Source organism: Dermacentor andersoni, chromosome 9, assembly GCF_023375885.2.
Source record: "Dermacentor andersoni chromosome 9, qqDerAnde1_hic_scaffold, whole genome shotgun sequence".
NCBI classification, from domain to species: domain Eukaryota; kingdom Metazoa; phylum Arthropoda; class Arachnida; order Ixodida; family Ixodidae; genus Dermacentor; species Dermacentor andersoni.
In genome coordinates, this window is record NC_092822.1 from 97,835,998 (window position 1) to 97,859,673 (window position 23,676).

At 48.1% G+C, this 23,676-nt stretch overlaps 1 protein-coding gene across 1 annotated transcript in view; it reads right to left on the bottom strand.

The window, feature by feature from the left end:
* The window catches only part of LOC126527880 (uncharacterized), a 156,457-nt gene that overhangs the window by 110,818 nt on the left and 21,963 nt on the right, over window positions 1-23,676 (bottom strand). The window contains exon 5 of the mRNA XM_072284575.1: window positions 7,720-7,802. Coding sequence (XP_072140676.1) covers window positions 7,720-7,802 — 83 coding nt within the window. The remainder of the gene's footprint in view (window positions 1-7,719; window positions 7,803-23,676) is intronic.

Here is a 23,676-nt window from a genome sequence, read left to right on the forward strand (position 1 = left end):
GGCATCGCCAACTATCTCCAGCATGCGGAAGAAGCCCGACCGCTCGCCCGCCTGCGCATCAAGAACCAGCAGAGGACTGACAGCCGGCACTACAATCTTATTCGACCCTATGTGGAATAGCAGCCCAACGACCGCGTTTGGCTCTGGACTCTGATACGCCAACTAGGACTTAGCGAGGAACTGTTGCGCCGCTATTTCGAACCCTACAAGATCATCCGACGCATTGGCGCCCTGGACTATGAAGCCGTGCTAGACGGCATTTCACAATCGCAGCGGCGCCGCGCATGACCTGTATTTGTACGCCAGCTGACGAAACGACGAACATTTAAAATTCGTGGTTTCATTTCCGCGTACGTATTTGTTTGCAGTGGCGGTACGATGCTTTTTAAGAGGGGGCATTGACATGTATTCTTCTGCGGTGGCCACTGTTCACTGGTAAACAAATCTTGAGCGTTATCGCTCAGCGCAACACGAGCCTGCATGATTTGGAACTTAAGCAAGCTTATGTTATCATTCATTCTATCTTATGTCCTCGCCGAACCTTGTTTTATCAGACTGCATGTGCGATACGATTTGAGCTGTAGTTCCTGAAAACCACGCGGGCACCAGCGACTACACTAGAATCTCCGGCTAGTTGTGCATAAAAGTCAATGCGCTTGACCGGCTGATCAGAGTTCGACGATCGCCGACCAGGTTCGCCGCTATCGCTATGCTTTGAGTGTAACGGGCATTTGTTGCCATATGTTCGCCAAATAAATGTAGGTTTCGTCAGTCATAGTTTTGCTGCTGTATTAGTCATCGTCACTTCTACGTGAGAATATCGAGGTTCGACTGATATTTAGAAGGGACTGACACTTGGTGGTCCCCTCTGAATCGCGTGCTTTTATTAATGATTCGTTTTGTTGCGAAATCCAGCTGCCGTAATCCTACAACCGCAAGATGCCAGATTTTCGCATAAAAGGACTGTGGTGATGACAGGCCTTCTGCGTAACATATCTAGCGTACGAAACTGTGCGCTTGAGCATTTTTTCTGAATCGGAATGTTGTTTTTCGCCGACGGCAATATTGTAAAACGTTGGCAACATCAGTGATGTTGGCGATAACAATACACCCTTAATGTTGCTATTATGAAATTAATTAAATGGCTTCTTAAGAGTTATAAGATGTATTAATGCTCTAAATATCTAACGAAATTCCTAACGCATAGCGCAGCGAGCATAGGAGAACACTTGTAAACGGAAGCATTGCAGATAGTATAAGTTGGCTAATCGGTACATCTGCTGCTTACCATGCCGATCCCTGTCTACACATGCACCGCAAAATAATGGAGAAGACAACAAGTTTATTTTACACATACGCACTGTGATATTTCTTGCTTTTGAAAAAGTATTTAAAAGGTAAAATGACGCTCGAGTTCATCAGGAAAACAAGGCTTAAGCTTGTCTCGTATGCAAGAGACGGCATGGAGGTGGTTGTTGGCAGCTAATAGTCCGTTGCGGCGAGGCCCTGGGCACGGGGTGCAAAGCGATGCAAGCCAGGAAATCAAACGACGACTTGCCTACTGCTGTTATGCACAGTGTCACTTGCGGAAAGCGTCCCTTAGCTGAGGGTTTCAGCGGGCTTCAAGAACTTTGCCTTGCTCCACACTTCCATGTTTTGGCGAGCCTGAGTTGCGGGTTTCACCAGTGCATTAAGTTGGTGCTCCACGTATTAGGTAGGTGCTTGTAAATTTTTAAGGAAATCATGATGTGCGACGAACAGCTAATACAACTTTCTTTAAAGTCACATAAATGTCTCCTTTACCTCTCTATAGGTCACGACCTTTTGGATTGGCCACGGGAGAAGCTTCTGCTTATCGCCGTAGGATACCGATTTGCTCACAGCGTGATATTGCCAGCGTAAAGAACGCTCCCAAGGGCTCGCTTCGCCTCACGTTTCAGTGAGGGCTTACGCATCCCCACATTAAACAGAAGGCGGAAGAGCATGGACCCTTGAGGGGTACCTCGACCGGGAACTACAACGGGTTTCGACCTAATGGGGCCGAGACTGATGGTGATGGCATGGTTTTTCAGAAAGACGCATGCACATCGGTAAATGCTCGTCCCGCTGTGTACGCCTTCTAGTCCTTTCAATATTGACTCTGGCGAAGTCGTGTCGAATGCCGTTTTTTTACGGCGAAGGCGAGCACAATGCTATCTACCGAGCCCATTACCGGGTGCAGGATACGTAAGGCTGAAGCATCACAGAAACGTCCAGAGCCGACACGTGCGGGCGGAAGTAGAACATGTTTGTGGGAAAAATAGTGTTCCTCTCTATGTAGTTGGATAACCTGGTGTCGGCCTATTTTTCGAAGAGGTTTCCGGCACACGACGTTAGCGATATGGGCCGTACATGTCTAATGCCTTGGTCCTTCCCAGGTTTTTAATAAGGATGATTTTCGCTTCCTTCTATCCTGCCGCGAGGTCTCCCTCTTGCGCTGCATATTCTCATTAAAGTATTCTGTTATCTGTTATATGGCTTCGTTTCTGAAGCTTCGAATCATGCCGTTAGTAATCCTGTGCCCTGGCGCCGTGTTTCATTTGAAGGACTGCGCCGTGGCATAGACCTCTTCCGTGGTTATCTGTGCGTCTAATTTCGGTCACGTTCCTGTCATTTATAGCTATGGCACCGGCCCGCCTCTTTAGCATTCGTACCAACATATGTCTGCCTAAATCGCCCTTGAATTCCTTTTCCGATAACTTCAGCGTCTTATGCACTGCCGTCTCGGTTGCCTCGTGGTCCATGTAGCGGAGAATGTGTCATTTCTTACTGAGGGGCCTCGTGAGAGAATCGAAAAGCCGGCTCTAGTTACCGTACGAAAATACCTGCGCGTACGTGCTCGCTTCCGCAGCTAACTGAGCAATGCGGAGTTCAAGCTAAGCCTTTTTCATGTCTTGGTGAGGCTGCGTAGGGCCGCTCATAAATGCCGCAGGTGCCTGTCCAATTCAGCACCGGAGCGTCTGGCGTTGTATCTGTAACCTTTGTCATCCACGCCAGGGTGTTGCCAAGTTTCTCCGCCCATTTTCTGACGTTCGGTATAGAACCTGAGCTCCCCTGGCGATCACTTATTTTATTCAATCTGTCTGTATGGCCTGCTCAACCTCGAGTGTTATACGTGATGAATTTGCCGAAAGGCTGATTACGTAGTGGTGACTTCCAATGTTGTCCCCTAGGTTAGTCGGAGTTATCTCATCTTCTTGGTTTATAAAACTTAGGCCCAGCTAGGTATCTTTGGAAACGCGTTTCTCTACTGTGGTGGGTACGTCGAGCCTAGTTTGCATAGTTAAATGGTATCTCTCCGCCAAACCTGGCGGATATTTTCATTTCGGAGAGTCTGCCGCGTATCCATTCGGTGTAGCGCGGAGTCCGCTTTGGTAGCCGCACAATTTTCTGTTCAGCAGCTGCGGTCGTATGTGGGATGGACCTACCCACAGGCGGCTCATTACATGCTGCACTCGTCTCCTCCAGTGGGTGCTGCACCCCGCAAACGCGGTACAGAGACAAGTCCGGTTGAGGACACACATCCGCTCGGTGGCCAACACTGCAGCAGTTTCGGCACACCTGAGTTGCATTACGGTACGGATGGCAGGCCTTCCCATAACCGTAGTATTATACGTATCAGGGTATGGCGTGTCTGATAAAAATTAATCATTGCACTTTGGGAGTCGCTGAGCATTGGGGATTCCACCACCTCCACACTCTTTGGGAACGGATCTGGAGGTCTCCTTTTAACTGGGGTGATGTGGAGGCTTCCATTCAGTGTACGACGCCTCGTACAGTCGATTCTACGGTCGTTACGTACCTATTATCGAGATTAGGTCGTCCATTATTTTTCACCGTTTTTACGTTCTGTATCACACGAATGTCCTCTTTCTCCAGTGTCGATACAGCGGCGATGCTCCATCTTGGTTTGATACGCAGGATAAAATTTTCGCTTCGTATTTGGTTTTGGCATGCCTCCACGACGGCACGGGACAGCCCTTGGCTGCTGATGTTCTTAAGGGGAAAGCCGTAATGCGGGCGGATACCACTTTCATATGTTCCCCCGGCCGCGGTAGTAATGCTCCTCCTGCGTGGTCGGCGTCGTTGCTTGCTCTGTCGGCGACGACGTTGTCTGCCGTCGCAGAGTACGAATGGGTCCAGCATGGGCTCCGAACGTCCGGGACGGAGACGATGGACGACAACACGTAAGCAGTAATAACGCCGTTATTCAGTGCGGATGTCATGAAGACCAGAAATGGCGTGGATGCAAAATTCAGTGTCATGGCCATCATATCCAGGGTGGTCGACAGGATGACGGAAGAGGCAGTCGGCGCCTTTGTGCAAACGGCGTGACTTGTATAAAACAGCAAATGAATATTCTTGCAGCAGTAGCGCTCATCTACCTGATCGTCGACTGGGGTTTTTAATTGAAAACAGCCAGCACAAGGCGTGGTGGTGGCTTACGAGCACACAGCTCAATAGTACATTTCGAGCATGACAACGAGCGCACAGCTCACTACGACGAGCACACCCTAGCAGCCGGCAAACGCTGCTTATAAGCTCTCCGCTCGACGTCATAGTTCGACGTCATCTTCGACGTCACTGAAGATGACCCGCCCTTTTGGAGGACGGTGACGGCCTCTCTACTTGGATGCGGGCCTCTCTACTTGGATGAGGGCCTCTCTACTTGGATGAGGGCCTCTCTACTTGGATGAGGGCCTCTCTACTTGAATGAGGGCCTCTCTATTTGGATGCGAGCCTCTACTAGGAGGAGGGCTCACAAACACGTGTTGCACAGGTTTCAGTGCTGCACACACACACAGGTGTAAAGGTCCAGAGCCGACGTCAGAGGGGCTTCGTAGAACTCTGCTTCGTCCCGCGTGGCGCGGCCGGGTACCACATTCCTGAGCTGACCCCGTGCCACGTGGCTGCCGGTTTATTCGCAGTTCTCTTAAGTGCGCCCCGTACGGTTGGACAGGAACACGTGCAGCGGGCTGAAATAGCTGGCACGTTGTCACCCCGTACGGCCATTCCTAACAGCGCCAGACAATCCCGTTTGGTATTTGGATAATTTCTCTTGACGGGCGGCAGGAAGCGTCTGGCATATGCAATTACGCACTCTGCGTTACGCTGCCATTGAACATGTAGAGCCCCAATTCCATGTCTACTGGCATCCGCATGAAGTTCAGTGGCGGCAGATGGATTATATTGAGGTAGCAATGGTGCAACCTTGAGCTACCGTACGAGGGCAGAGACAGTTTTGATTTGAGCAAGGCCCCATGTGAAAGCAACGTCCTTCTTAAGTAAGTCGGGGAGTGGGCGCACGGATTCGGTGAAATTCTTGATAACACGACGGAAATACCAGCATACTCCAACAAAGCTCCTTACATCTGCGGCGGAAGACGCAACAGGAAAGCTCTGGACCACGCGAACCTTGTCAGGGTTGGTTTGAATGCCAGCGGCACTCATGGCCAAGAACGGTAATTTGACGACGTCCAAAGTGGCACATGGATAGGTTCAATTGCAGGCCGGCGCGTCGTAAAACAGCAAAAATAGACAATAGACGCGTTCGACGACTCGCGAAAGTTGGATAAAAGACTGTCATCTAGATAACGCAGATATGTGGAGCATCTATAGCCGCGAAGTAAGGCGTCTATCGTTCTTGCGAAGGTTGCCGTGGCATTACAAAGGCCCGGGCAAAGTAGTTGGCTCCGTGCAAGCAGTCCAGGGAGTCATCAATACGCGCCAATTGGTAGAAATCCTTGCGTGCGATTTTGTTTACGTGTCTGTAATCCACACAAAAGCGGCAACTGCCATCCTGCTCGTTGATAAGGACAACAGGGGACACCAACGGACTGCAAGATGGCTAGATAACACCTTTAGTGAACATATCGTTATATGAGTTGTCATTCAGCATGTGAAACACGGTACGGCCGGCGCCGTGTCGGATTGGCGTTTCCGGTAAATACGATGGATGACCACCGAGATCTGGGGCTCAAGGTTGGCCGTCAAAATAAAAGATGTCGCGGAAAGTTTCCAAGAGGCGTTGGAGGTCAGCAGCTTGTGCCGATATCTCGCAATCGTTCACAGGCGAAATGTTTTGCTATCAAATCGTCAATGCAGCGTCCCCTCTGGGAGCTGCATCGCTTAATTTTCTGGAGACGGGCGTCGCGGCTGCATCGGGGACGTTGGTTGACGAGCTGTAACGAACGGGACTGGTGACGTCGGAACGACGACGCGTTACGGTTCCAAGGTGCACGAGCGTCATTGTTTGGCTGTTGCGGTGCCAACGGAAGCTGGTAACGACACTCGCTCTGTTCAGAGCGATAGCAACTTGCAATAGGCGGTCACAGAAAGGAGGAGACGGTACGGTTGTTACAATGGTGACCGACACGCCGGCGGGCAAAAGAGATTCACCAATCGGCTGTGTTTAGCCCCTCGGGTGGATTTCGGTAGCGTGCAGGATACCGCGGACCAGTCGACGGACCTGGAGCATGATGCAGCTGTGAAGCGGCAACGGCACATATAGAATGAACTCCAAGATTATCGAGTTCTTTGCTAATCTTGGAGTTCGACTTGCCTGCACAAATCGTGCTGTAGATAAGGTAAAAAAAGAGCTTACAGATTACAGACCACACTATCGGCCTCAGGTCATCTGATCATGATGGTTGTCGCTCTCCTAGCCTGTCGTTACTGGATGATGTCGCAGCTGTGTTCGGCAGACGTTCAAATGGCATTGCAATGCGGCGGCTCTTGGACTGAAACTAACAAAGCGTTCACACTCTTTTATGCTTTTCTTTACTGTTTGACAATTGTTGCAGGTTGAAATGAGCAACTTGAAGCATCATCATCAGCGATATTCTTCAGTACATGCCCAACCTTGTCTGACTCCACCATATCGCTGTCGGCCTTACCGCACAGAGCCAGCAAGTGCTGGATGTCAGAGACGTGCGATTCTGTGAACGTCTGGGCACGGCTCGGTAGTTCTTTCTTAGCGCTGCTTTTTCGGCAGGCGGGACGGCTGAACAAGTCTCTCAGCTTCTGATTGCACGTGTCCTAGTCGTTAAGCTTTTCCTCATGGTTGCCATACCACACCTTCGCCGTGTCTTGTAGGTAGAAGAGCAAATTAGCCAACGTAGTCGTCGGATCCCATTTACTGTGGGCACTTACACGATCATAAGTGGCAATTCAGTCTTCCACGTCGAGGTAGTCGGTGCCGCAGAACGTTCCTGGATACTGCGGCTGAGCCAACCCAACCGGCGGGTTTGTAGGCGTTGATGTGGGCCGCGCCAAGTCGGGTCCTGTTTTCTCCGTCATGTTGTCCAGTCCGATCTTCCTCGTGGGTATCCAGCTCCTCCATGAGTTTGTTACGTTGCAGAAGTACCATATAAAAATGTATTTACAATATTTACACGAGAGACAGCAATCCATAAACAAGATGGCTGTCGAGAGATTCCACCTGTATACGTGAAAAACTGGCGCGACTCTTGGATGAGTAAAGGGGAAGCGAGAAGCTGGCGGGCAACTGCCACTGGAAGGGGCACAACGCCTGCCTACTCTTCAGCGAAGATGGGACAGATGTGATTTACGTGCGCCTGATCCCTGAAAAAATCGCCTTCTACATGCCACATGTATACGGTGATTAAGATTTGAGGACCCTTCGTGAAACTTAGATACTGCGTAATTGTGTGTACTTACCGGCTCGTGGTGTCCTGACGGCAACAACCAGAGTGATGGCAAGGGCAGTGGTGCAAGCTCTCCTTGCACCAAGCCGCACAACCCTTGAAAACAAAGACGGAGAAGGAACGTTGTAGAACCTGCTGCCTCTGTAAGGATTAGTCGGCTGACATACAGAACAGCATATGTTTCAATAAAGAAAAAGCTCAAAAAAAGAGACCATTCGAAATACATATTTGATGATAAAGTGCTCTAGACAGCCATGAAAGCACGTAGGGCTCCCCGCAAACGTTTCCCGCTAAAGATTACTGTTGCGCAAGCTGCCACAGCAACACCAACTTACGACCTGGGATGTGACGTCCCTAGCGTCTCGTATATAAAATAATCGGACTAGCAACTTATTTCAATGTCGTTGCAGCACCACTGTGGGCCGCGGTGTGCTCTGAGAATTACGATTACTCCCATTCCTACCATTATTCTAACATAGCACTGCTGTCACTACTCTAACGCCATAAAGCACTGCATACAACCCTCAGCAGCTGTAGAGGTGGTTTTCAACAGCTTCGCTGGTCATGCACCTTCAGAGACTCACGTTTTTTATTGAAGCGGTTGAGGATGACGTGTTTGAAAGTTTTGCCAATGCATGAGCTGAGTGATATTGGTCTGATGTTGGATGCGTTTACCGGTTTGTGGGGTTTGTGGAAAAAGCTTTAACTCTAGAGACCTTTCACCAGGATGGAAGGGTGCCAGTGTCGAAGCAGTGGCTGAAGTATGTGGTGAGTGTATATTGACGTAATTGTCGTCCAGGTTACGGAGAATCTTCTTATTTATTTGGTGGGGGCCAGGAGCGGAGCTCCGGCGGAGGCTAACCAGCGCGTGGCGCACATCGGCTTCTGCTGTGATTGGTACACATAGGGTACACCTACGTAGTGGGGAGCGGAGTAACGGCGTGCAGGGGGAAGGCGTCGTTGTCGAAGTTCGGCAAAGAGTTCCTTTAAGTCCTCTTTGTGAGCGCTGGCGCCTAAGATCGAGCTTTGTTCAAAAATCAACGGAGAGCCTCCTCTACATTAGTGCCAGAAATAGCTATCTTTCTGTACAGAAAAGCGCTCTATTGTTGGGCCCCGTTGTTGACGGCCGGCATAGCTGCACAACTTCGTATAATTTTTCATGCCTGAAATGTCGTTCTCCCCACTTCCTGATAATCTTTTTTAAAAGCAGGTGAACCGATGAAACTAAAGTTCTTTGTCCAGCAGAAAAAAGTTTCCCACGTTTCCATATGTCGTGCACAGTTGTAATCCAGCAAAGACCGCGAGAACACTGCTTTGATTGTTCCCAAACGCCTCAATGAAAGGACAGGACCCGTATACAAAGCTAGCAAAGTGACAACATCCGCGACATACAAAACTGAAAGCTCTTGAACTTTGAGGCATTCGGTAATCTCGCAATCATGGCGACTCCACACCACTCCATGAACGCAGCGCGAGAAGTCATAGAATTCGATGACGATGTCTGAAACTTACGGAAGAACAGTTTCCCGAGGTACGGAAGGACCAGATCCTTATCAAGGACCAGATCCTTATCAAAGTCAAAAGAAAAAAATAAAACGTGCCAACAAAAGAACACTACCAAACATCTGACCTTCTTTTCATCGAGTACTCCGCCAGGGTCTGTCAAAACAAGGTACGCAAAGACACGAAAACAAGTATACATCCTGAACCAAGTATTCGGCAACGCCTCGCAAAGCTGCCCAGGCCTATTGACCTGTAAAAACATGCGGAGCACAATGAGAGCGAGTTCGCTCCGCTTGGCGACCTTTAGCCTTCGCCTCTAGTAAGCAAACTATTGATGAAATTACAGAGATAGTAAGCGCAAATCAATTCAGCATCCTGCATAACCGTAATGACAAAAAGAAGCAATATTATGTGTTGTATGGCGTTGCTAACGTGCATGTGTTGTGGGTAGCCCACTTATTAGTGCAAGCAACGTCACAAGTATGCGCTCCGCTAGATGACTTTTTGTGGAAGGGAACAGTTTGCTTTATAAACGACGCTGTTGAAAACTGGCTAGGTGCTGCAATGGTGGCGACACAAATGCTTACTCTTAGAAATGCTTCATACAATCCTAATAATGTAAGACAATGCAGGTGCTAAACAGTTTCGATACTGGGTTAATTAATTACAATTATCTGATTTACGGCTCTGAATAGTCAGCAATTTTTTTCCTTAATGCTTAAAACAGAAAACAGCGCAGCACATCGAAAAGAAAACGCTGAAGATCTGGCGCTTACCGTGATTGCCTTGAGCACGGCTGAAAAAAAAATTGGAAAGCACTTATGAAACACAAGGTATATCAAACATACGTAATGCGATATTTCTGCGTTGGACTATATCTAATGTACGGTTAAATACACGTTTTTTGTTGAATTGTATTTGAGAACAATTGTCAACCTTCGAATCTCATGCCACACATATGAAACACTTGGTGTGCCACTTCTCAATCGCCTCTCAGATAATAAGCGTCTGAAATTCGACGTCGAGGAGGTACGCGCGGCCCTGCACGACCTCAACAGCCGGTCGGCAGCCGGCCCGGACCTCGTCACGAACAAGGCGCTCAAGAACCTCGATGACGGCTCGATTGAAAAGCTCGCAAAATACTACAACAAGTGCTGGAGAGCGGGCGCGCTGCCAAAGCTGTGGAAGACAGCCAAGACCATCCTGATCCCCAAGCCGGGGAAGCCGCCGGACACGGATAACCTCCGGCCCATCTCGCTCACGTCCTGCGTGGGCAAGGTGCTGGAGCACGTCCTGCTCAACAGGTGGCAAGACTACCTGGAACGAGAAGGGCTGTACCCGGCCACTTTGATCGGCTTCAGACAGCATCTCAGCACGCAGGACGCGATGCTGCAGCTCAAACACCAAATCATCGATGATGGTGGCAGCGCCCGCGACAACAAAGCCATCCTAGGGCTCGACCTGCAGAGCGCCTTCGATAAGGTGAAACACTCGGCGATTCTGTCCCAAGTCTCCAAGCTCAACATGGGGGAAAGATCCTACAACTACATCAAGGACTTCCTCACGGACAGGACCGTCGAGCTACGAGCAGGCGACCTACAGACGCAAGAGAAGAAGCTCGGGAGCACCGGAACACCGCAGGGATCGGTCATTTCGCCGATGCTGTTCAACCTGGTAATGATCGGAGTGGCCGAAAAGCTCGGGCGCATCGAAGACGTCAGGCACACCATCTACGCGGACGATATCACGATATGGGTGACCGGTGGCAGCGACGCCCACATCGAGGGCGCGCTGCAAGCCGCCGTCGACGCAATAGAAGACCAGCTGGAAGGCACCGGACTGAGATGTTCGCCGAGCAAATCGGAGCTTCTCATACTCCCACCTACCAAATACAGCAGAGGCAAGTCCAGACAACGCGAAAGCGAAAAAATCAGAATAGTGACCAAATCCGGAAACGTGATCCCCGAGGTCGGCAAAATTAGGATCTTAGGCATGGTCATCGAAAAGCACGGAAGGAACGGCGAAACCATCACCCGTCTCAAGGCAAAAGCAGCCAATGCGATTCGACTCCTCAAGCGAGTCACTTCCCGAAAGGCTGGCATGAGAGAGGAGAGCCTAATTAGGCTCGTCCAATCTTTCGTCATCAGCCACGTCGCGTACGTTGCAGCCTACCACAGATGGCTGCAACACGAACGAAACAAGATCAACGTGCTCATCAGAAGAGCGTACAAGACGGCGCTGGGCCTGTTCGAGTCCACAAGCACGACCCGCTTGTTACAACTCGGGCTACACAATACGCTCGAAGAAATAGCCGAAGCGCAACGGACCTCTCAACTGGAGCGGCTGTCCATGACCAAAGCCGGGAGGAAGATACTGGACGATCTGGGAATAAGACGCTCGAACGAGGTGGAGATGAAGCTCCCCGTCCCCGAAGAGGTCCGACGCCGGACCAGAATCGACCCCATACCGAAGAACATGAATCCCGAGTTCAACAAGGGAAGAAGAGCGGCGAGGGCCAAGGCTCTCATCGACCAGCATGCCAACGACGAACACGCGCGGTACGTGGACGCGGCCGAATACCAACGGAACGCCTTCGCGGCGGTCGTCATAGAGGCGTCAACCGGCGCCACAAGGACGGCAGCGAGCGTGAGAAGCACCGAAGCGGAACAGGCGGAGGAGGTGGCCATCGCCCTGGCCATCGCCGACGCAGACTGCCACACGGTGCTGAGTGACTCAAGACAGGCGGTGCGAAACTTCGCCAAAGGGCAAATCTGCAGGGAGGCTGAGCGCGTACTGCGAGCGGTAAAACTAGACGAACGAAAAGTACGACTCAAGTGGTTCCCGGCGCACGCGGGCGACGCGTCGGAACGCAATGAGAACCATAATGAGACGGCACACGCCGCGGCGCGAGCGCTAACCAACCGCGCCCCGGCGACAGACCGTCCGACGTGGTTCGGAACTAAGGACCGCATGACGGATTACAATGAAATCGCGAAGGCCTACCGCTTGGCTCGCAGGACTCTTCCACCCCCGCACCCGAGATTGAGTCGAGCGGAGGCGGTAGTGCTGAGACAGCTCCAGACCGGATCGCTACCGAGCCCGAAACTGATGAATCGCATGTACCCCGAGACATATCCGACAGATATGTGCAGAGTCTGCCGGAGGGAGACCGCAGACTACATGCACATCTTGTGGGACTGCATGAAATATCCAGAAGACGCTAAATCAAGAACACTCCCACCGCGGCTCGAGGCAGCCGCAAGGAGCTACGACCGAGACGATCAGCTCTGGGCCGTCCAGCAGGTCCTCGAGGCGCTCGAAAGGCACGGACCCAGCAAGCCGGCAACGGCGAGCGGAGACCCGCGCCGAGTAACGGCAACTTCGAGGATGACGTAGGCCCTCGTCGGGGCGCGCGAGCGCCCAACTGCAGGCATAAATGAAGTTTCTCCAATCCAATCCAATCTGAAATTCATGGGCCACAAATAAACAGTTTTCTGTAGAGAAAAACATTATTAATAATAGGTGCAACAGCGGATGCGTTTTTGTGGAGTTGAACATTCAAAACGGCACTTCTACGCAGACTTGGATAATGTGTACGCGGTTTACCGCGGTAACGATAACACATTTTCGAATACTCCAGAAACTATTTCTCAGGATACGCGCCGACTACGGGTAGGCGGGGCTACGGGGCCCGAGCCCCCGCCAGAATTTGCAGTGCCCCCCCCCCCCCCCGGCGATGCCTAAGTCTTTGCAGCCTCACCCCCCTCTCCCAAATATCTAACGTGTCATTTCAAGAGTTTTGGCACCCACATCATTTGAGGTGTCTTAAAATTTTATTGTGCCTAATAGCTTACTGCATCATTACTTGGCGCGGACGTGCACGGATTTTAATTTATAATTTCTTTATTTCTGCAAATCGTGACAATAGAACAAGTGCATTAGAAGTACCAGCGGTGGCTGCCTCATCCGTATTTTCTCACTTCCCCATTGTTTCAAATTTCCACTGTCAACACCGTGCACATGCACGGTGTTTGCACGCATGTGTAGACCATGCATGGTCAATGCATGGTCACTAAAGTCGAGGTTTCTTTCATGGTCAAAAAAAGCACGCAAAGCATATTGAAGCGAGGTGAACAAGCAGTCTATCAATTATAAATAATTGTAAATTGGCCACCTCCTTCCCTGTAAAAATATAATTAACTTTATTCTGTGTGTACTATTCGTGCATGTGTCAAGCGTGCAGACCGCCGTGATTCCATCACGCACGATGCACTCGGAGCTAATTTATCCTGCCCGGTTGTATTCAGACAGACGGTAGGCTTGTCGCTCAGAGCAGCAGCGGCCGCGTGTTAGCAAGCTAGGTTTAGTATCAGAGGTACAATTACTCAAGATCAATCCGTCGCTCGCCAGGAAGTGTAAGGTCCGAAAGTGGCTTAACAGAGTAAATTTTTCGTATCAGAAAGTTGTCTTTCACCGATGGCAATCTTGCAAGACGTTGGCAAGATCAGTGACTGACACGATAAATTATGCCTTTAAAAATCAATATATAGTACTTTTAATAAATGTATTAAAAAGGATGCTATAATTAAACTTGCTAATCTGGTACTTAAGTTATATGATCTATTAGTGCTATGAATATAAAACTGAATTCCTCCTTAACGCACAGCGTAACAAGTGCAATAGCAAACTTGGATACGCAAGGCCAGGGAAACATTGCAGCTGAAATTTGTGGGCTAATCGGTACATCAGCTGCTTATCATAGGAATGCTTGTCTGAAAAAGGAGCGCAAGCCTGTTGAGAGAAGACGGAAGTTTATTTTACACTATGGAAACTCCGGCATCACAGGCAGGAGACGAAGTAGTGGAGGACAAAGTGACTCCTGAGCGGAAGCTGTGGTTCGGGACTTGGCTGGGCGCTCTAGGGCGCGGCCGGCCAAGACTGGGGCCAGCTGGCGTGGACCGAGGGACCACGCCATTCCAACAACACATACATATCGTGGTATTCCTTAGTTGGACTAAGATGTTTGAAATGGTAAGACAGAAAAATATCGCTTTGTTGTTGCTGAGTATTCCGAGTGTGACTCGCACGTCAGAAGCACCTGGCATTCCATCTCTCGATTACATTTCAGTGACACAAAAGTAAAAATCCCAGGCAACCTTTGTGCCCTTACTGCGGAAGAGCCGTGGTAGAAGACACGTGCTGTCGGTAACCACCCGTACAAAAAAAATTATTGAGAAGGCATTGAAGTTTCGTTGGTCAATGTTGAGTTTTTATTGAGGAATTATTGAGAGTTGGTTGGAGAATTGTTGGGTAGTGTTCAGGACTCTTGAATATTGGCCACTGAAATTTGATTGAAACACCATTGGGTACCTCAAGGATGAGTGATTGTTAAGTTACCATTGAAAGTATTGTGCTTAGACGGCCCGTTGTGTTCGTTTTGTGGAATGGTTGTTGAGTTACCATTGATTCTGCGTTGAACTGACGTTGTGGTAGATCTGTTGACCTGTTGTTGAGTTATTATTGCCACAGCACTGAAAAGCACATTGTGGCAGTTGAGATGGCATTGAGATTTCAGAAGTCGCCATTGAAATATGATTGACGTTTTGTTGGGCTAGTGGATTTTTATTCATATATTCAATTTGCTTTGCTGTTCACACTTGAATGCCCCGGTGCCTGCTCATAACTTTCCCAAACGAACCAAATCAAACGAGAGACTGGTCAACTTAGTACTTTTATTTACAGTAAAGATGCGTGCACGTGAAACATTACAGTACATAAGGCACCACTACATCGAACCTGGACACATAGGCTCGTACCTACAGTGCTCTAACATGTAAATACATCTAAAAAAACCTATACATAAGAATTCAATCAAAACGATCATTGTGGTCATTGTGGATCATTGTGATCCACAGCTCCACATTACATTAAAATGTTTCGCCCACTAACACATCCCAGTAAGAGCTACGGCTGACTGTGAGAAAGCAAAATAACAGACTTGAAACAAATGACTTCCCGTAAATATATACAAGCTTTAGCACACGTCTTTCACGGCGATTAAAATTTAATGAGGTACCATAGTAGACTTGCCTGAGCTTTGTCCTCGAGATGTATATATTTTTATGTTGCCCAATTATTTTATAAAATAACATCACTCAACATCTAATAATTGACAAGGCATCATTTAGAAAGTTGTCGGGCATAGTGAACACCCGAATCACACGTTTCTCACGAGCCAGGTTTGCGTTCCTCAGAAATAAACTTGTAAAACTTTTGTGTAATGACTGCAGCTTATCTCCCTGGCACAAGTCGAGAACAAACAGTACACCATTTGGTTATGTTAATTTGGGGTACAGAAGAGTTTGTTGGTGGCATTATCTCAATTTAGTGAGCTAATTTTCAGGTAATATTTCTGGACTTGCACAAAGCTAATTAGGGCACTTTTGGGGGCCTTTTTCCCTATACCTAACTAAGTGGTACCTCAGTCAATAAAGAGATAAGGCAAGGCTAATACCTTGAACGATAAGACAAAAAATAACTTAGCACAGAAAATTGGTAGTAACACACGGCTAACAGAATTCCAAACAGCCAAATAAATGGTTACCTGCACTTTCAGTATCAAGTACCCCAGAAATAGTCATAAAGGATGAGAAAAGGTTCAACTGACTGGACAGCCAGATTAATGAGACAGTGAAAAACGCAAATAAATGCCTACACGAAACACTAAACACCTCAATTGCGCAGGTAAAACGTTATTAAAATTCTACGAGAATTGTATTGCATAAAATACATAAAAGTTGCATAAAAATTGGGACAAAGCAGTAACAAAGAAGGAGGGAGATACCGCACCGTGTTGAAAAAAAAATTACAAGTGATATATATGCATATTTAAGCTCACAATTTTCGCTCCAACATTAGAAAATTAACGCCTGCACTTAGAGCATAAAAAAAGGTTCATGTGCCTGGAGAATGCAACACAGTACAAAGCAGCGTCATGAGAACCGAAAAGCAGGTCTTACTACGAATTCTTGCAACCTACAATCAGGCATGTGCCATGTCATGCCTCGAATGGATGAAATTCATAAATCTTATACACAAAAGAAGTTACCATCACTCTTATTGGCTTCCTCAGGAGACTCCTTGAACTAGAAAAAATGCACTCAGTGTTAAAAACAAAGAGAAGGTAAAACCCTATAGCGCTCTTCCTGAAATAAACAGCGCAAATAACTTCATGTATCAATTCTATGGACACTTCGCGAATTCGGTGTGCATTTATATTTGACAACCACCCAAACAGAGACGAGAAGGATGAATTAAGGTAGGAATACACATGAACGCTGACTGAAGTAGAAGTTTATTCGTGAAGACAAAGATTTTGAACACACTGGCCAACTTCACAAAGAAAAAGCCATGGATGCGCAGCAGAAACAGCCCGGCCCAACAAGAAAGGACCGAAAGACGTCCTGTAGAATAAACATGTGCTTCAAAAACTAACAAAAACATGAAAACTGAAAGGTTTGTCCTGTAAGTGATATTAACGAGAAGTACTGCAGCAACTCCTTCGGACTAAGGGTCACAGAAATCTTGCTTATGAATATTTCTTTGTTATCAATAAATAATGCTTCCATAAGTCATCTTGTGTTCTGGTCTTTGTAAATGAAACAATCGTTTTTTCTGCTCTATACCGCAACACCAGAGGAGTTCCAGAAGCAATATTTATTGATCACAAACGAAACAAATGCATAGCCAAGTTATCTGTTGCCCTTAGTGAGAAAAACTTGCAGTTCTTGTTGGGTAGTATCACTTACCGGACAAACCTTTCGCTTTTTCGAAAGATTTGTCCGATAGTTCTCGTTTTTGACACACGTTGATTCTACATGACATGGCTTTTTCGTATTTTTTTCTTGTCGCACGTGGCTGTTTCTGCCACGCATGCACGGATTTTTACCTTTGTGAAGTTGACCAGTGTGTTTAATACCTCTGTAATCAAAAGTAAACTTTGAGTAGAGCTTGCGCTCGTGTGTGCTCCTACCTATTTCGTCATCCGTCTCTGTTCGTGCTGCTGTTTACAGTACGCAAGTATCACTTGGTTAGGCTGGTAGATGTTCTCACAAACAAAAGCAATGCCTCCCCTCAAAAGGTAGCCCATCCTTTAGTACTAAACGCCAGAGCAAATAGAAAGTAAGCCTTCACAGCGTCCATGCGGCAGCTAGTACACCACAGAGCAGCACAAAAAGTAGTTGAAAATCCCACTTGATGGAGAGCGGCAACAGAGATGCCAGCTTGCTAGTGAATCAGCCACATATCAACGGGTGTCTGTTGCACGACGCCAAGGTCCTTTTGGCGTAGAACACTTTAGCACCTGGGAATTTGCGGCATGCGTAACCTGTGAGAAGGGAATGTGGATAGAAAATGAGATTACGCGGATTAAGAATCTGCCACACACTGCACGTAACTACGCACGAAATGAAAGTACACACTACACTGGCAAATAAAACTTGCGACTCTTTACGAGTGCCGCCGAGAAAAGGAAGAAATGGGTTGCTACGGTAAATGTTAGGTAAAACACGCACAGCGATGTTTCACGGCGGGGAAAAATATTCCCGGCTCTCTCGCAGAACCAAAGACCACGCGACAGTGCACAGCCGATACCAAGCAGATATCGAATCTTTGGGCAGAAGTACAGCAGAAGGAATGACCTAAAGATAGCAGAGAGCGATGCAAGCGTGAGCGTGCCTGTACGAGTGAGAACATGTACAGTACTGTACCGCTTCTTTGAAGCTAGCCACTCCGGCGTGGCTCCGATCATCCCGCGCGATTTGTGTGCAGAACGTCGCGTACACGCCCTTGCGCTTTTTGCGCGGTAGCGTCCGCGCAGTGAGCTAGCTTCGTGCATGCGTCATTCTTCCCCGCCCAAACGGTGCTCGAGTGCGACGCTTAGCTCGAGGCGACAACAGCGACAACGCGCCGATTGGCGCTCTTTTCGCTTCTGCAAGCAATGCACATTCGGATCGGTCCAACTCAAAGAGCCAGCAGAGAACGGTGGCATGTTTGGTTATCGCCTATTAAAATTCTACAGTACGCCTTCAACGGCAACCCGCCGCGCTAGATAAAGGTGCTTAGTGCGGTAGTTTTGGCGGTGATAGGCGATAAGGGAAGCCCGTCGGCGGCTGTGTTCTTTGCCGACGTCGTCACCACACCTCTGTTCATTTGCGCTGTGTATCCGTGTACAGTCACCGCGCGGAAGCTGTGACTAATCGGTTGGCCGTTCTCCGCAAATCACTAAGAGGCGAAATATATTTCGCGGTACGCCGCATCATTACCGCAACCTAAATCGAGGCGCGCTTAACCGCTACGGTACAAAAGATGATCACACTAACCGTATGGTATACGATGGGCCACTACGGAAAAAAAATGATTCTGATCTTCCACGTGCCAAACCAACGATCTGATTATGAGGCCCGTCGTAGTTAGGTACTCCGTATTAGTTTTGACTTCCTGGAAATATTTGAGTGCATACAATGCGCAATGCACGAGCGTTTTTGCATTCCGCTCCTTTGGAATGCGGCCGCTGTAGGGATCGTATCGACGACCTCGAGCCCCAAAATGCCACGGCGGCCACCATAATTACGAAATGCGTAAGCGTGAAGTGCAACACTGCCTTCCGGTAGGAGTGTGGTACCAGCGTAGCACAGCTGCACACCTGCTGCACAATTATTTGTCGCCGTTCTCCTAAGCTCGTAGTGCCTGCCTAAATACCTTGAAAGGCAGCGCGCCTCTCACGTATCGGAACGCGATAACAAGCGCTTAGACGGCCAACGTGAGCCCCCATGAAAGATGACGTGGCCACTGTACAAAATTATCACTGCGCAGAGAAGCCGATCCATACGTTCTAATTGTGTTCTCTCATACAAATTAAGGAAACGTTATTGGACAGGAACAAATGAAGCAATGCAATTTTATACACATGGGGCGCCGCTGCCTCTTTGCCTACCATTGTTTCAAACGAAGTGACGGCGGCAGCGAGATTTAGTACCGCCGCATTTGCGCCGGGGCATGCGGTTTGCTTGAAGAAAGGGAACGGTGTGCTTAACATCTCAAGCTCGTCATTGTCAAAATATAAAAAAAAAGGCTATGTGCCCAAGAAAACGAGAATACTTACCTATCTTCAGAAGTGCGGCTGCGACTTTTTCGGGGTGCCTTCTCTACAACAGGCATCATGACCTCTGCCGCGCAACTCATCAAAACAACCAGGCTCGCACATCAGTCGAAGACTAGTAGCTGGGTGAGCGAACCACTTCAACGGATAAACGTCCCACTTATCGTCGTTAAAGCATTTCACTAAAATGTGCGTCATGATGTCCGAAAAGAAAAAAACACTTTCATCAAAAAGCACGAGGCGTGGACCACGGCACAACTGCAACCGAATAACTGAGTCCGAAAGCCGTTCACAGCTTCGCTATCGTATTCAGTTATAAAAACCTTTCAAACACAATATAACGGCACTAAAAAACCGCTACTTAATTAGCAATAATCTTTCATCAACTAACCTTCATAAATTTTTAAGAATAACCTAATTTGTAGCGTAAACAATAAATATTAGGACCAAAAAATGCGACTACGAAACTAGCGGTGACCGTCCGTACTGTTGCAAAAGTGTGCGCAACACGAAGCTCGGTTGCACCTGCTTGCGCGCACACATACACACCCGAACGCTACTTTGACGTTTGTAGCGCCACCTGAAAATAAGGACTACTACTAGTTTTGGTATCTTTACAAAAATAAAGCTTCTAAAATAGTTTCAAGCATCTTTGCAGATGACGAGGTGACAAGTAAGGTATGATAAGAGTCCGTTAGTTGTATTTCTTTGATTTCCCTTTGGTGTTCTTGACTGAACATACGAGACCTGTAAGCTTGGGACATGAGAAGACGACAGTTAGGCGAGGCTCAAATAAGTCGCGTGCTTCTTGCAAGGCGAGATACGGGAGCCGCCGCAGATACAGCGATTAGCTGTGATGCTGTTGCGGCCGTTGCTGAATCCGAAGCTCTTTGAAGTCAATGGTTATAGCGGCTGCGCGCTGCGATCTCAAAGCGCGTTCGTTCTTTGATCTCTAGTACCACGGACATTGGATAAAAAAACTATATTTCCTTTACGGACAGTGGGTACGTCGCAGGAAATTCGAAGACCTCACCCGTGTATGTTAGTAGCGTGTGCGTGCTTGCATCCTACGGTTCCCACAGCGCGTCCGATGCTCGAAGGTAGCGTCGTCGCCTGTCGGCACCTGACTTAGCGCCGGCCGCGCTGCCACCGTGTCTACTTTTGGGGAACTCCGCATGCGCGTAGTCAGCGTGTTCGCAAGTGAATTTCGCATTCTTCTGCTCCGCGAAACGTGCTAATTTCGGATCGTACCAATGGTTATGTCATCTAGCGTATGTTAAAACGACGATGGCATTTGTACACCGGCGAAGAAATAAATCGTTATGAACTTGGGCGGTCATGAATCTAGTCTAACGTTGCAATTTTTTCGTAGCGAAAATGGCTACGAAAGAAGGGCGGTCCCGGAGATAGGCGCTTCAAAGCGCCAGCTGTAGCGACAGCACCAGGAAGTGGCACGCGGTGCACGCGCCAAGCATTTCAGAGCTTACTGGCTTTCGAATGAGAGGAGTATGTGCGCGCTCGTGGCCTATTGGTTGGAGTACCGGGCTCGACGGCCGACGTTCGATTCCACCCCATCGGCCACACATTATTTTCTTTTAATGAAAGCGAGGCGAAAGGAGAACCTACCTGCCGCAAAGTGACAGGAATGAGGTTGGAACGCATAGCAATAAATGTTTGGAATGTCTTCATATGCGAGTCCTAAATATTGTATACTGGACTCAACTGCTACACAAGAAAAAAACTAGAAAAATCAACACAAATTACCCAATAAATTGTTTATTGAGAACACTCAACGGAAATATTGTTGTGCAAGGGTTGAGTGAACTCAATTGCTCTTGAAAATTTGCTGAAGTCCGTTGTTTCAACAATTGTCCAACAATATATCAATGGTTAATCAACAGTCATTGTTGTACGGGCACTTTCGGAGTGCACCTACACGCGCATTTATGCATTCTTGTAGAGAAAGTTCTTGCGGATAGAATAATTTTTCTTTATGGAAGACACTTTACAAGATACTTGGCTGACCATGACAGCAGTTGTCGACTTTTACAGTCCTTAAGATACTGTTTCAACAATTCAATACAATGCATGTATTAGAAAAGGTTAAAAAAGTCTAATCGGACAGTTTAACGTATCTGGTATATATAAAAGGCTGAATTTGAGATAGCCTCTAATAGCATGCCTTTGTTGTTAAACTGTTTTATTTTTTTAAAGACGCCACAAGCCAGATTTTTTACTTCAGGTCTTCGTGAGAATATATTTTGAGCGTTTTAACTCTGCGCCTATGCATTAAACAAAAATAGATTTTTTGTGGATCAGAACTTTTATCAGTCAGCGTTGGCAATTTTCCACGACATTTATATGCCCGGTAATTGACAAGATAATAGTATTAGACATTTAATAAATCAATGTCAATAAATCAATCAATACATCACAAATCAAGTCCGCAATCGCATGCCTTCTTTAGAGGAACACCCTCCTTGAAGTTGGTTTTCTGTGGGCAACCACTGAACGCAGGCGCTCATTCTTGATCTCTTGTCCGCACTCTGCTGCCATGTTGTCCGGTTGTCGTAAAACAATATTGTAACGGACAGTTAAAGAAACCCAGATACAACTATTTATTGTGGGCGAACTTGTGCCCTGGGGTAAATAAAAAACACTGCCGCGTTCTAAACGGGAGATCAGGAAGGCCTTCTCTCTCGAGCGTCGCTTCACCTCGTCTTCTTCTTGTAGACGCCGACAACGGCCACCTGCGATGCGAGTGCGTGCGGCGAAAACACGTGCCATTACTTCGTCCTTTTCCTTCAATACTCCGTTGTCGTCTTGAGGGGGCGCACGAACCTGCGCGCGTTGTTTAAATGTCTCTGCCTTGTATCATTATCCCCCCTCCAAAACGCATCGTCCCGATGCGTAAAGCGACGAAATTGTTCACAAGCAGTTTTCCACACTAAAGTGGTATATGGCACAGAAAAGATGTTTGGTCGAATAATCACTGCCTGTCATAATATGGCTTCAGTCTGACCACATGTACAGTTTCTGTGCGACGCCGGCATCGTGATGAGCTCACTTGTCCTTCTGGCGTAACTTCGTAGTTCAGGGGACTGATGCGGCGAAGTACTCGGTAAGGGCCGAAGTAACGGCGCAAAAGCTTTTCGGACAGGCCGCGCGTCCGCACGGGGGTCCACACCCATACTCTGTCACCTGGTGCATACTCGACTTCCCTTCGTCGCAGGTTGTAACGGTCCGCGTCAATGCGCTGCCTTTGTTGAATGCGATGTCGCGCCAGCTGACGTGCTTCTTCGGCCCTCTGTGTAAAGTCACTGATGTCAGGGTTCTGTTCTGTACTGTCGCTGACAGGCAGCATTGCATCCAAGGGTGTGGTTACTGTTCGACCAAAAACAAGTTGGAATGGCGTTACTTGAGTGGTTTCTTGCAATGCGGTATTGTAGGCGAATGTAGCATAGGGTAGGATCTTGTCCCATGTACGGTGTTCTAAGTCTACGTAAATTGACAACATATCGGTCAGCGTCCTGTTCAATCGCTCGGTTAACCCATTTGTTTGAGGATGATAGGCAGTTGTATTCCTGTGGCTGGTATGAGTCAATTTCATGATGGATTGCGTCAAATCGGCTGTGAACGAAGTTCCTCGGTCCGTGATAATAATTGCAGGGGCACCGTGTCGTAATACTATCTTGGTGACAAAGAATTCAGCCACTTCAACGGCCGTTGCACTGATTAGAGAGGATGTCTCGGCATATCGCGTTAGGTAATCAGTCGCTACTACAATCCATCGTTTCCCCGATGACGATGTCGGAAAAGGACCAAGCAAGTCCATTCCTACTTGTTCGAACGGGGCTCCTGGGGGTTCTATTGGTTGAAGGAGGCCTGCGGGTTTTAATGGAGGCGTTTTGCGTCTTTGGCAATCCCGACATGTTCGTACATAATGCTGCACTGAATTCAATAGCTTTGGCCAGTAGTATTTAGCATGAATTCGGGCGAAGGTTCTGCTCACTCCGAGGTGTCCTGCTGATGGGTCATCGTGACAGGCTTCTAAGATTTCCGATCGCAAAGCTGAAGGAACAACGAGTAGAAATTTCTCTGTGCTGTGCTCAAAATTTCTTTTGTACAGGACGCCATTTCTCATCACATACGATGACAATCCCCGGCAGAAAACTCGCGGAACATGGACGTGGTGTCCCTCGAGGTGCCTGATGAGTAGAAGCAACTCGGCGTCAGACTGCTGGTGTTTGGCCATCTTTCACAGGAGCAGATTCGACCGGAGCACGTGATAAACAATCAGCATCACTG